The following is a 13,647-nucleotide window of genomic DNA, read 5'->3' as shown; positions in this document are numbered from 1 at the left end:
GCGAATATATCTACTTAGGCCAAGTTGTGACCCCGTATCGCAATTATGAGGCAGAGGTAATTCGAATGATAAGAATAGGGTGGAGTGCATTCGGCAGGCATTCTCAGGTAATGGAGGGCAGCCTACCATTGTCCCTTAAGAAGACAGTGTATGACAGCTGCATATTACCGGTACTCACCTACGGTGCAGAAACGTGGAGGCTCACCAAGAGGTTTCAACTTAAATTGAGGACGACTCACCGCGCAACGGAACGGAAGATGATAGATGTAACATTAAGGGACAAGAAGAGAGTGGTGTGGGTCAGGGAACAAACGCGTGTTAAGGACATATTAGTAGAAATTAAGAAGAAGAAGAAATGGACGTGGGCAGGGCATGTAATTCGAAGGCAAGATAACCGTTGGTCATTAAGGGGAACAGAGTGGATCCCTGGAGAAGGCAAGCGTTGCAGGGAGCGGCAGAAAGTTAGATGGGCAGATGAGATCAAGAAGTTCGCGGGGATAAATTGGTCGCAGTTAGCACAGAACCGGGGTAATTGGAGAATAATGGGAGAGGCCTTTGCCTTGCAGTGGGCGTAGATAGGCTGGTGATGATGATGATAATGATGACATTTTAGGGATTATTTTAACTTTCGTCCGGGAGCTTGAGTGAAGAAGCGTACCGAGTGTCACACCTAATTTCCGGGTTTGGGCGGGCTAAGAAAGATTATCGTGTGGCGTTACATACTCAAACGAACCGCGCTTTCAACGTACAGGAAACAACCACAGGACGGGGTAAACATGCAGGACGAGTGCCTGCGGCGATTATTGCAGCAAAATGAAGGTAATTTTATAACGCAATGCATAGCAATACAAGATATTTGCCGTACATCAATCCCTTGTCTCTGTGTGGTGCCTGGGTTTCTTTTAAAGACGATAATCAGTCTTGGTAAACGAAACACGAAAGTATCGCTCTGTGTGTCCATCTGCCGCTCGATTTGCCCTCCTGTCCAAAAATGTTTAAAGCACGCTTGAACCCGAACTAATTTTCACGAAAAGGCAATGAAGAGGACCGTGAAGCGTAGCGGTGTAGTCCCAGCCACCAACGACGAAGAAGCTCTTTGTGCGCGCCACCATCGCGAGATCTGTCCTGCCCTACCTGGAAATACTGTAACTACATCTCTCGCCCATCTCATGGTTCCGGTTCTACGCCCTGCCGCCACGTTAGAATATATAGGTCAGACCGTTAAAAACTGTTCACCTGCAGTCATTGTTCATGCGCGCCTCCATTCATCCCCATCATCATCGTCGTCGTCGTCGTCGTCATTATCATCACTAACAAAACCAACAGCCTACTCAGGTCCACTCCAGGGCGAAGACTTCTGTCATTCCCAACCGCTCTTGTCCTACGCTTCTCGAGTCCATTCTTTGCCGTCAAATTTTCTTAGTCCATCCCTTTATCAGGTTAATGACCTTCCCCCTCTGCTAGATCTGTCTTTCGGTATCCACACTGTTACCTGGTGGTCCACCGGTGTCCGGTGCCTCTCACAACTTGAGCAGCCCAGGTCAATTTATTTATCTTCATTTTACGCATGGTATTTTGGTGAAGTATTTTAAGTATGATATTTAGAAAATATTTTCATTGTATTTGGCGTCATCGAGCGTCAGCCGGCATCAAACATATCGCAGCAATTCGACTTAACTACTTTCATGCACGAGCCCATCTTGCCATCGTCAAATATGACTGCCTCGGTAATTTCAACGCTCCCGGTATCCTGTGGCTATCGTTATCGCTTACCGATTATGATGTAGAGACAAGCAAAATTTTCTTGATTTTTGATTATCTTTAGGTTTAAAACAAATCGTAGAAGCAAATACAAGAGGTGCCGCAGTTGTAGATTTAGTTTTTGTTAGTCCCATTTATTAGATAACGGCTTTGAATGAGTCCCATTTATTAGATAACGGCTTCGAATGCGAGGTTACTGATAGTATTTCAGATCACAGGGCTGTTCTTGTTTCCACGCCCGTTCCTGATCGCAATAGTTGTTTTGTTTACTCTTTATTTCCTGATTTTTTCCGCGCCGACGAGTCATCCATTATCGAATATGTAACCGATTCTTTTGATGATTTCGAACAACTCAGTGTATTCAATGATGTGAATTCCTTGGTGGCTTCTTTAGAAAGTATTGTTGCAACCTGTGTCCAGCCCTTCGCCCCGCTGGAAACAAAAAGAAAAATCCCTGCCTCCCTGGCATCTCACGTGACATACGTCACCTATCGCGCCATGTCGCCAGTTTAGGGCGTGTAAAAAGAAGCGGTGATCCAATCAAAATTGCCGAATTTAACGATGCCAAGGAAGAGCTCCGCTTAAAAATTAACCCATCTAAAGACTTCTACTTTAGGGTTACGTCACAAGGTTTGCTGAGAAGTAACCCTAGAAAATTTTGGAGTTAAACTTTACCGTCTTGGCCTCTACTATCACCGTTCGAATAAACAATGTCCCCTCAAGCGACTCATTAGCTATCGCCACTGCATTCAATGAGTACTTTCAGTCACTATTGATTTCATTACACTTCATTTATAGTCCCGCAGGCATTACGCAGGGGGGGGGGGGGTCATGAAACATTGTTTACAGAAATACAAATGAACCAAGATATTGTTGAAAACACAAAAAACACGCAAAAACACAAAAGCATTAAAGCACCAGAGTTCGCAACGTTCGCTAAAGTAGGAGCATCGCAAAATAAGTGTTACATAATCTTACAGAGTTGACAATAGGTCGAAGCAGCACACAGTACTTAAGTTGAACAATACATCTTGCACAAAATATGTGTTGCAGCAGTGTAACTTGAAGGTTAATCTTGAGTGATAATATTTTTTAGTTTATCTCTAAAACGTTTATTTACAGTGCATGCGGCGATGTCGTCGGGCAGCGAGTTCCATAGTGTTACAGCGATAGGAAAAAAGGATGAGCTAAATTCTGACGTACTGCCGGTAATTAGGGCTAATGGACGACTGCGATTTTAACGGGATGAAATTATGTAAGGTGGCCGCACTCGATACTGTTCCGAAAGATTTCAAAGGACCGTTTTTCTTTGCAGAACGCCAAAACTTTGTCTTCCGAGTCTTTCCACGTTCCGAGTCTATCCACGTTTCCTTGTCACGATCGTCGATTCCAAGGAATAGTAAACTGTTTCTGTGCAGTCGGTTGCTCACATCAACACTTGCAGCCTTGAGAGCTGTAATGTCTTGGTTTAGATTGCCTGACTCGACAGTGATGGGTGCGGTGTCAGGATTTTCGTAAAGGGCCTCTATCTTAGACACCATGCTGGACAGCGTTGATATTATACCTTCCTGCGTTTCATGGGCTTCCGTCAGTTTTGGAATTCTTCGCGGGTGGTAGTCTGTTGCTCCTGAAGTTCTTTAATCGCGTTTAGAATAGCTGTGATTTCCTTAGTGGGGCCGGGGTTTAGCTCTACGTCTCCACTAAGTAGCAACAGTAGCTGGCTCATTAAGCTTTGCGCGAGCATGCGATAACAGGCACAATCGATACAGTGGAAGTACAGGGCGATGGGGAACGACACCGCAATAACACAGCGATTACTAGAGCGATATTTTTTAGTACGGCTGCGGTAACTAACCTGGAACGTTATAAGGCTGAACATGGTGCGACTGACGATGTCGTGCCCCAGTTAGAACTCGGGCAACAACATCGTCAGTTATGTCGGACAGATTATATACGCCGCGCTCGGCCCTCATGACTTCTGACGTAGATGACGACGTCTGTTGCCAGGCGAAGGTAACGGACAACTTCAACATTCCCGATGTTCCACAAGAGTCACGTTACTCAATTAGCGATATTACCGTTTCTCAGGAGGGGGTCTTGAATCTAATTTTGCACTTGTACAATAGGAAATCATTTGGTCCTGATGGAATTTACAAGGCTTTTCTGGTTAGATATTGTGTTTGAACCTGCCCGTATATGACCGTAATTTTTGGAAAATCGTTATCTACCTCAACAGTTCCGTTAGTCTGGAAATCGGCAAAAAAATTTTCCTTGTGTACATCCGGCAACAAGCAGTCACGTTTGAATTATCGTCCGATTTCATTAACATCTCAATCAAGTAAACTTCTTGACCTTATAATCTTTAGTCATATAATGGAGGTTCTTGAGAGTAATAACATTTTGTGTTATGTGCAGCATGGTTTCCGTGGCGCAGTTAGCACAATCACTCAGCTTGTCGAATTTTCTCAAGACATTGCCTACGCTCTTGATAAGGGAAACCACATCGATGCAATTTTTATAGACTTATCCAAGGCGTTCCACACCGTTACCCACTAAAAGTTTCTTTATAAACTTCGCTTCATACTTAATAACTGTGCCTTAGTTGATTGGAGTGCTAGTTTTTTAAGCTAGTGCTCCCAGTATGTTTTATTTAACTCCTCTAACTCGTCTGTAGGGAATTTGTCGTCTGGTGTTCCCCAGGGTTCGATCCTTGGGCCACTTTTGTTTTATTGTATATAAATGATCTGCCAAATTAGGGTTCCTCAAAAAATCCGCCTTTATGCCCACGACTGTGTTATGTACAACGCAATTACAACCAATGATGAGCATACTTCACTTAATAATTCATTCACACAGTTTTGCAAGTGGTGAAAAAATGGCAAATGAATATAAACTTTACAAAAACAGTAACTTTATCCTTCAGTACGCATAGTTTTATTAAATCATTCGTTCAATGGTTGTTTCCTACAGCGGGTGTATAAATATAAGTACCTAGGTGTCGTCTTCACACCCACCTTGTCGTGGTCTAACCAGGCAGAATATACATGCAGCAAAGCACTAAAAAAATTACCCTAACTAAATCGTACATTGCGCTAAGGTTCACTTGACACAAAATTGCCAACATACAAAGCGCTCATTCGACTCATTCTAGAGTACGCCTGCACTATCTGGAACCCTTATAAAATATCTGAAATTAATATGCTTGAATCAGTTCAAAAGAAATCCATTCGCTTCAGTTGCCGCCGTTTTGATTGGAACTTTGCCCCGTCATTCAACCTTGACACACTAGAATTACACCCCCTGTCCGAACGCCGGGATCGCGAATGTCTTCAACTTTTGCATTTTCGCATGAACGCTGTATGCTATTTGTTAGAGAACAAATATTTATCCCCTGATAAACTGAAATGTACTGGAAATAGCCACAAGCTTAAATTTGTACCTTTTTAACCACATACTGATCTGTTTAAGTACAGCTTCTTCCCCTAACAATTGAAAAATGGAATTTACTACCCAGTGAAATTAGACCATTGCCTTTAGAAAACTTTTTGGGTGATTTAAATTGATTGTGTTACGTGAATTTTGCGAAATTCAGCCCTTCCTGTATTTGTTGTTGCCTGCTGTTTCTCAACTTCGGGGAAGCATGCAGGAGTTTTATTGGGTTGTCATATATGCCTAACATAATCTGTGAGTAGTGTTATTGCACTCGATGTACATACCCACTTCTGCGATCGCCGAGTTAGGCTACAGTGTTTTAAAAAAAATATCGTAAACTATAGTTTTTTCTCCGATCAAGGTAGCTTGTTTCCTGTTACTCCTACAATTCCTCGTTCCATGGCCCGTTAGGTCAACCTAAGTTCGCTGTTCAGTTGTGTTGTGGGGCGCCAAGTTTACGCTCCAAATCTCATACCCGGCAGGACGCATTGGTAGCATATTCTTCTTTTGAGTGATATAGGCAGCTTACAGTTCTCATTATTTGGGAGTATTTACATGGTGCACGAAACCACATACAATTTCTAGGTCAGTTTCGTTGCTGGTGGTTTTGACCCGCAGTAACACCTCCAAAGTAGTTATATTGTTGTACTTGTTCTAGCGTTGCGTTTCCTGAGCTGAAGAGAGCAATTTCGGCATGTTTATTTATCATTTCTTGAAATTTATTCGTGTGTGTTTGCAGCCCCATGGCCAAGCTTTCTGATTGTGGTTCCTCAAGCATTTTTGCAGATGCTATGCCGACTCGCTTAGCAACATTATATCGCCTGCAAACCTCCATTGGCTCAAGTATTTTCGTTTATCCTTACTTTTGCGCTGCCCCAGTCGAGCTTTCTAAATATGCCATGAACACACGATGTAAACAGGTTTGGCGAATGTATCTCTCTGCAGTACTGGATTTCTGTTCGTGAGTTTTCGGTTTTCTTGTGAAGGATTACCCTACCCGTGCATAACCTATCGTCACGCAGCAAAGGACGACGCAGGCTTCTTGAATGAACAACATTTATTGGAGCGATATTGTGCTCCGGAAAATCTCAAAGAACATACAAGCGGCATAGCAGCAGTCAACGAAGTGACGCGCGCAGACTGGCATCGGTAAATCGAATGCCCTGGTGTTTCCCTTGCCAGCATTTATCCTTCGACGTTAACCCCTCGAGAACTATCGAAGCAGGTCTAGAACGTTGGCGATCAAAGGCGAACATTCCATTCTTCTGACGACAGGCAATACACTCTACCTATCAAATCAGATAGCCTGCGTGGTGTACAAAATAAAGACTGAAACGCGCGCTTTACAAATAAAGTCAGATAAGACAGCTGGGCGCGGCCAGACCTGGAAACAAAACACAATAATAAAACAACCGAAGGGCACATTTCTGAGCAATATGCCATCTGGGTTTCTTATGTTGTTCTCCTCTATTCCCTTGTCTTTCAAGGCTTCATCGCGGTGTTTACTAAATCAAACGCCTTTTCGTAGACTCTAAACGGGGTCACTATAGGGGGTCACTAAACTCTCTTTTTTTCAAATATTTCATTGACAACATGGATGTGGCCCATTGTTCAGTATCTTTTTCTAAATCCAGCCAGATTTTCGAAAGGCCATATTTGGACTCAAATATATGAACTTAGCCAAGAGTTACAGCGGTGTAGTTTTTAGAAGTACGCGCTGGGGTTTCTTATTATAACTTATAAACATACCACGTTAAGACCGTGTCGAAAAAGGCAGGACGAAAAGAAACTGTAGGCAGCTAGCACTAACGCGTAGTAATAGAAGGGAACGAAGCTGTACGCAACCTCAGCACGATCACGACGGTTTCAGTCCACGATTGTAGCCCATTTGCTCCTTTTTCTCTGCCGCAACGACTTTACTACATCATTGTTGCTATAAGTGTGAGACCCGTTCCTTTTCTTGGAAGTGATAATAATTGGACATTACTTTGGAGTGGTGTACGCTATGACATGTCTTTCTCATTACGCACAAGTGGTGCTACGATTACGGCGAAATCTGGAGTCCGCCTCGTTCTGCGCAAGCGTTGCCATGATTACAGCGAACGCTGGAGTTTTTTATTTTCTTTGCCAGTCTTGGCAAATTTCCCTGAATTGGTACGATTTGCTTGACAAACGAACGCCGGGGATGCTAGCGTCGCCACGAGGCATCCGGGCACGAGCCCTGAGCATTTTCTTGGGTTGTTTAACTGCCGCGCGATCGCCGCGAGGCACGAGCTGATGTGCTCTAGGCATTTTCTTGGTATTTTTAACTGCGGACATGAACCTCCAAAAATTTCCTTCACAGCTTCGCTCTTAAGACAACCCTTTAAACAAAAGATTTCCTGAGCTTAATAACATAATAGAAAAGGTCCTTAATAGGTGGCGAATGAGCAGCGTGAACGCCAGGAAATTGAACTAAATTGAGCAAGAATTTCTTTCAATCCTCATGGGAGGAGAGATAGAGGAGGAAAAGGGATAAAGAGTTGAGCGAGGAGGGAGGGGAAAGATGCGCGTAGGAGGTTGCAGAAGGCAACCATCTTTGGATAGCATTTGCAGCAAACTAAGTAGATACGCGTTCGTTTTTAGGCAGTTGCATGGGCGATGCACGTACAATTCGGAGTAGATACGGACACCTTACAACTAAACTGACTTTTATTTTCCAGACGCTTCACCCTTAATCGAATCAAGGTCAAGCTCAAGACGTAAGTGCTCACTCACTCTTCTTCCAAACAACTATGGGATCTATTCATTTTGCCTAGCATATTTTTACGATCTAACAACTCAGAAAGAAGAAGGAGGTTCGAATGTACACACCAAATAGGGAAGCCCCTTTTATGTGCAGGTATAGCACAATTAAAGGGGCCCTGAACAGGAAATCTGCTTCTCTTAGCCTAACTTTACATGGATGAACGTGCTTCTCAGAGCAAAAATCGGAAATGTCTTAGCGATTCGTGGCTTCTAGGTTTTGCTACACATGTTTAAAATGATCGATTTGGTGTGAATTTCAAGAGAAGATTTGACACTATCGGCCGGCAGCGCAACTAGTACTGACGTCGTGCTAAGAACGTTCGAGAATAAAACGCCGTCTGCCTATAGTACTTTTAAAAGCTGCAATCCACATGTTTTAAAGTAACGCATTATATATTGATTGTGCTAAGCAGTTTTCCATCCGCTGGACCGTCTGCGCGACCACTTCGGTGTTTTGGCAACCGCTGTGGCAGAACTCTGTCCAACCATGGCCGTCTGCACACAGTTCTCCTGCTTGAGCTTGAGTTCTTTGCTGACCACATCTCACTAGCGAAAAATGGTGAGGACGAAGAAGAAACACACAGGACGCTCGCTAGACGTAAACTGAAAACGCTACTTCGAGTGCGGGTAATATAGAGAGATAACATAAAACAACACCCTTTCTGGTCACACCTACTCCCCTCCGCACACACGCTACATTGCGTATCACGCATGCGCCCTCGTAAAAAGAATATCCCTTTTTCTTTGAGAGCAATCTAGGACGTTCTCATACAATTGTCGGCTTGCCTGTAGATATCATAGGCCGGATAATTTCCCGACTGGTTTGGTCACTCGGGTTGCTTGGAGACGGGGAAGGGTTCGGACGTGCCTCACGCGGCTCCACTCTTTCTCCTGCTTTCGCGAAGTTTTACACAAGCTGCCTGAGTTGCGAATTCAGCCACTACCCTGCTGCGAGCGCGGCGGCCCTTCTGGGGGCTCCTGTCACTGGGTTCGACCCAGCACAGAGCCACCAGTCGGTATCGGACATCGGTGCTCAAGCAGCTGCACCTGCTGACGCAGCCTCCAGCTACTCGTCCAGTCCTGTGACCACATTATCACGAAACAGGAACGTGCAGCGGGCTTTTTGCGGGCCCATCACTGTGGAGGATTCCTACTGGTGGCTGGCTTCCAGACACCCGCTACCTGCCACGCACTTGCCTCGCCGCCCCAGTATACGCCAGCCTTTCAGCATGCCCCAGAGGTTACGACTGCGTCCCTGAACGCCTCAGCTACGAACACGTCCATTTCGAGCCCTCGCCATACCCAGAGAGAGCTTTCCGAGGAAGAAATGAATTTGAGGTAGCTACGTCAGCCCACGCGGCATAGCTGCGGTAAGGCTGAGGATGACACATGAGCTACGGGTGATGACGTCAGCGATGTGGACATTTCTATCTGGCCAGCACCACTTCCTTACCTTACCCTCCGCGCATCAAACCACGTCCCAAGCGCACGCGCAAGGTACAGCCTGTTGAAGCCGTTGCGGGCACGAGCTAGCGTGGACAGCTTACGAAGAGCGTGTCTCACCCCGCTAGCACTGCCAACCGTGGCGCGACTTAGCAGTGCACCACTTCGAGTCGTCTGCTACGGCGCAACCCCAGGCCCCTGCTTCATGAGGCTCCGCAGGCGGAAGCGTTCAAGTCTCGTCGTCGGCTAGCGTCGTTACCACTGCCACTGCTGCGTTGCCCCGCACTTCGGCCGCTATGGAAGTATCTAAAACGTCTGGATCAGTGAATAACGACAGAGAAAAACAGAACTACCCACGCGCCCGGGTTCCAACTTTTCAGAGGGCTCACAACAAAGTTGGGACTGCACTCTTTCGACCAACAGACAGAAGTACGAGCTTGCCACCCTTCTCAAGAGCGGCCATCGCTCGGGGACTATCAAGCACACCTGGTGTAGTAGAAGTCCACGTTAACACCCGTCGAAACATTGTTGCGGACGACGCTGCCACTGCCGTTTGTTTGGCCAGACGTTTAGCTACCGCACATATCTGTGGCATACCGGTGACATCCCGGTCACCTACAGACCCAAACGCGAGCCGAGGGTTCGTGTACGGCGTTGTTCCGGAACTACAAGTGTGCCAGATCTTAGGACTGGAGTCCTACCCTACCTGTGGCTGCAGTAGAAAAGAGGGCAGAGCGCTCCATACTGCTGCAATTCCAGGGCACGATTCCGCATCCTACTATGTACGTATTCAGGCTTCGGCTAGAAGTGAGACCATGCCGGCCCCACCCCGTGCAACGCAGTCGTTGTGGGCGTCTGGACCACGTAACTTCGTGCTGCCGAGGCCCGTCGAGGTGCTCTTGGTGCGGTGGTGGCGGTCAGGAGCGCGCGTCTTGTTCAGCTGCTGCCCCCCACGGAACTAACCGTGGTCGCAAACACGCTGTGGACAACCTGGGAAACACGCTGTGGGAAACACGCTGTGGACAACCCGCGGTGCCCTCGCTGGCCGCAGGAGCATCAAGTGGCAACGGCGCTACTGCAGTCAACAGAAGAGGAGTCTAGGCTGGTAGTGCGTGCAAAGATTCGGGCTGAGGAAGCTGAAAAGCATCCCATGAATGCAGAAGCAAGCAAGAGGCAAAGAAGAAGCTATGCTGATGCCACCAAGCAACGCAGGATCCTTAAACAGCTGTCTACAAATGCCGAAAAGCAGGGCGGCGCCCATCCGGCAATGGGCACCGCTAATGCAGGCCAAGGCATGGCTTCTACTGATCTGTATGGAACCACTGAAGTGTGGGATAGGCGCGACGCAGCGCTACAGGCTCTTCTGACTGCTATGCAGTCCATTTCGTCCACCCTACAGCCAGACGCTCCGGCTTATCATATTGCTATGGCTGCCTTGGCAGCACAGCAAACTCTTTTCAACATTCCAGCTCCTGCTGCTCCACCAGTGGTGCTCCAAGGTCCTTCACAGTCAATACATCAAGGCCAGAGACCGCAATAGACGATAGCGTCCGCGAATTCCCCAGTAGAATGTACGTTTCTTAAACCCCCACTACGCCGACCTTGTATACCGCCTCATTCGGGAATAATTCGATGTGGTTGCATTGCAGGAGCCGTACACTTGCCCGGGGACCTATCGTCTTCCTCGGTATGTGGCCTACCACAGTGTCACCACGTGCATGATAGTGTATGTGTCAGGCAAAACTAATAACCCAACTCACCCGGCTGAAAACACGCGACGCTCAAAAATCATAATATCATTAAATATATTGTGAAAATTGCCCGATTTCTTTCTGTAAAACAAATAAATAAATCTGCTGCACATTTTCGCAGCAGTTATAAATACTGCATCAGTTACAAGCCGTACCGCGCTTGAAACGAAGCACTAGAATGAATCCCGGAGCAGAGGACATCTGCGGACGCTGCTTCTCGCCACGAGTGCTTCCCTCTTGCCTCTCGCGGGCTTCTAAGATTTGCGCGCGGTTTTCATGTTGCACAGGCAGGACGGGGAAGTTAGGGCAGTCTAAATATGAACCAATGGCATAGAGGATAAGAACCATCATTCACTGGAACTCGTCATACCTGGATTCTCAACAACGTTTTTTTTATTGTAGGTTTCGCGTTCTAAAAAGAAATCGAAGTCCCTTCGTCTAACGACAACGATGATTGAAACGCGAAGATTTCTTCCGCCGCGAAGCGACTCCAATGAAAGTCCAGTCGCGTGAGCTAAACACGGAGGTAAAATAATTGTTCAGGGCGGTTGCACATTGATTGCTGCGTACGGGTTCTCCATCAGCACTTGTTAGTCCAAGTTGTTCGCACATAGACTTGGATGATACAATGCGCCAACGTTTGTTGGGATTAGATTAAGTATTGATAGTAGATCAGAAGAAAAATTTATTTTTTGCTTCGCTAAGTGTTGTAATGTACTGTTTGGCGCACGTGTAGTATTTTTCCCGTGTGGCCGTGTTGTTTATTGGATTCGCGAGTCTGTAGAGACGTTTTTTTGTTTAAAGTGTATTTCAGTTGCCTACTAAACCACTGATTGTTCGAGTCGCAGGTTACGCTTAGCGTTGGTATGAATTTCTTCTGTAATTCAAGAAGTTTGTTTTTATACAACTCCCAATTAGAGTTCACGGAGTGGGCTAAATATGAGTCACGAAAGAACAAATGAATATAATGGAAGAACAAATGAATCTAATGCACCAACAGATAGACGGATTCAGTGCTAAGGCAGGAAAATAAAATAGAATTGTGCGGACCTCAGTGGGATTCATTAGGGCTGAGAGGGGGGAAAAGGGTGTTTAAAGGCAAAGGGGGGTAAAAGGACGGAGGGGGGGGGGGGGGTAATGGGATTTACGCGGCAGGAGTGGCAAAAAGATATTGTCTCTGGATAGAATCTGAAGCGGAGCAACCAGATACAGGGCATTTTTTTTTTTTCTCGTGGGGACTGGGCAATGTGATCACTACTTGACAAATTTGACGTCTCAGCATTTAAACCTTGATATATAAGGGAGCACCGAAGTATAGCGAGGGTATTTTTATGTAATAAAGACATTGGAAGTTACGAATTGTGCTATCTCGATCCTGTTGCGTGCCATCCCTTGGTTCGCGTTTGTATGACCACATTGTGTTGTCGAAAATTATTGCATGGGCTGTTATTTCACAGCCTTTGCAGGCGTGCTTTCTCATCAACAATTCTTTTTTTACCATAAAGCAAACACTCATGCTTTAAAGAATGACCTTTCGAAATGCGCAATCCGCATGCAGGTCACAGGTTACCGAAACATATCTACCCGGAAGTGCACATTGTTGCCGATTATTTATATTGCAAAGCATACGACTTTGACACGCGGAGCATCCTCAGAAGCCTGGCAATCTTGACTAATGCCGTAAGTGCGTCAACGTTTTTTTATCGCTGTAGGTATCACAATGCAATCTTGGCGGTATGATGTATCCACTGAGAGATTTGCTGTTCGTTAATTTACCTCAAATTTAGTCCGATGAATTTCACAATTTTATGGCACCCTGAGAGCATGTTACAGAGGCAGTGTATACGTAAAGTTGTTCGTTTCCGGGTTTATATATTTTTCTTAAGGGGGGGGGGGGGGGATAAAAATCGGGTGCTGTTTTTCGGACCGATAATCGAGGAAAAATCTCGTTATTTTGCAAACCCATTCTGAAATTACGGTTCCTTCATGCCAAATCTATAGATATATAATACACTCAGTTTGTTTTACCAGAATTTATCACCAGCTTCTTAACTCTAACGCGTTGGAATTTGTGTTTCTATCACGGTTTTCTAGCAAATACTCTCGGAAATTTCGTGCTTCCTTGGACATGAATTAGTAATGATGATCATTGGTTTTCTGCACATCCTTGTTTACATACATTGTCCTCTGAATTCGCAACATGTCGGTCTCTACTCGAGACCTCCGCGACCATTGAACGCATATCTTAGCCGGGGAAACGTTCTCTCGAAATCACATCTTCCATTAGCTAGACACAACAATGTCTGTGCAGAGTTTTCCAGCCTGGGGTCGTGAGTGGCCAAGTTAGGCCAAGACTCAATGAGTTCGCAAGCTTTGTTTCTGGGGCTTGCTTTCAGCAGGTACTGGTTGGAAACGGCGTAACGTGCGCGCACGATTGTACAGATCACTACCTTGAAAAGGTCCATTGCGAGAT

General features: G+C 45.8%; 1 protein-coding gene across 1 annotated transcript in view; it reads left to right on the top strand.

The window, feature by feature from the left end:
- LOC144153322 (venom metalloproteinase BumaMPs1-like) overlaps positions 1–13,647 on the top strand; it is a 61,718-nt gene that overhangs the window by 15,906 nt on the left and 32,165 nt on the right. Inside the window, exons 6-7 of the mRNA XM_077684973.1 lie at positions 7,896–7,934; positions 12,733–12,854. Coding sequence (XP_077541099.1) covers positions 7,896–7,934; positions 12,733–12,854 — 161 coding nt within the window. The remainder of the gene's footprint in view (positions 1–7,895; positions 7,935–12,732; positions 12,855–13,647) is intronic.

Source organism: Haemaphysalis longicornis, unplaced genomic scaffold (assembly GCF_048455015.1).
Source record: "Haemaphysalis longicornis isolate Haplotype H1 unplaced genomic scaffold, Haemaphysalis longicornis Haplotype H1 scaffold_9, whole genome shotgun sequence".
Lineage (NCBI taxonomy): Eukaryota > Metazoa > Arthropoda > Arachnida > Ixodida > Ixodidae > Haemaphysalis > Haemaphysalis longicornis.
The sequence above is the reverse complement of the archived record's forward strand: the minus strand, read 5'-3'. Positions and strand labels throughout refer to the sequence as shown.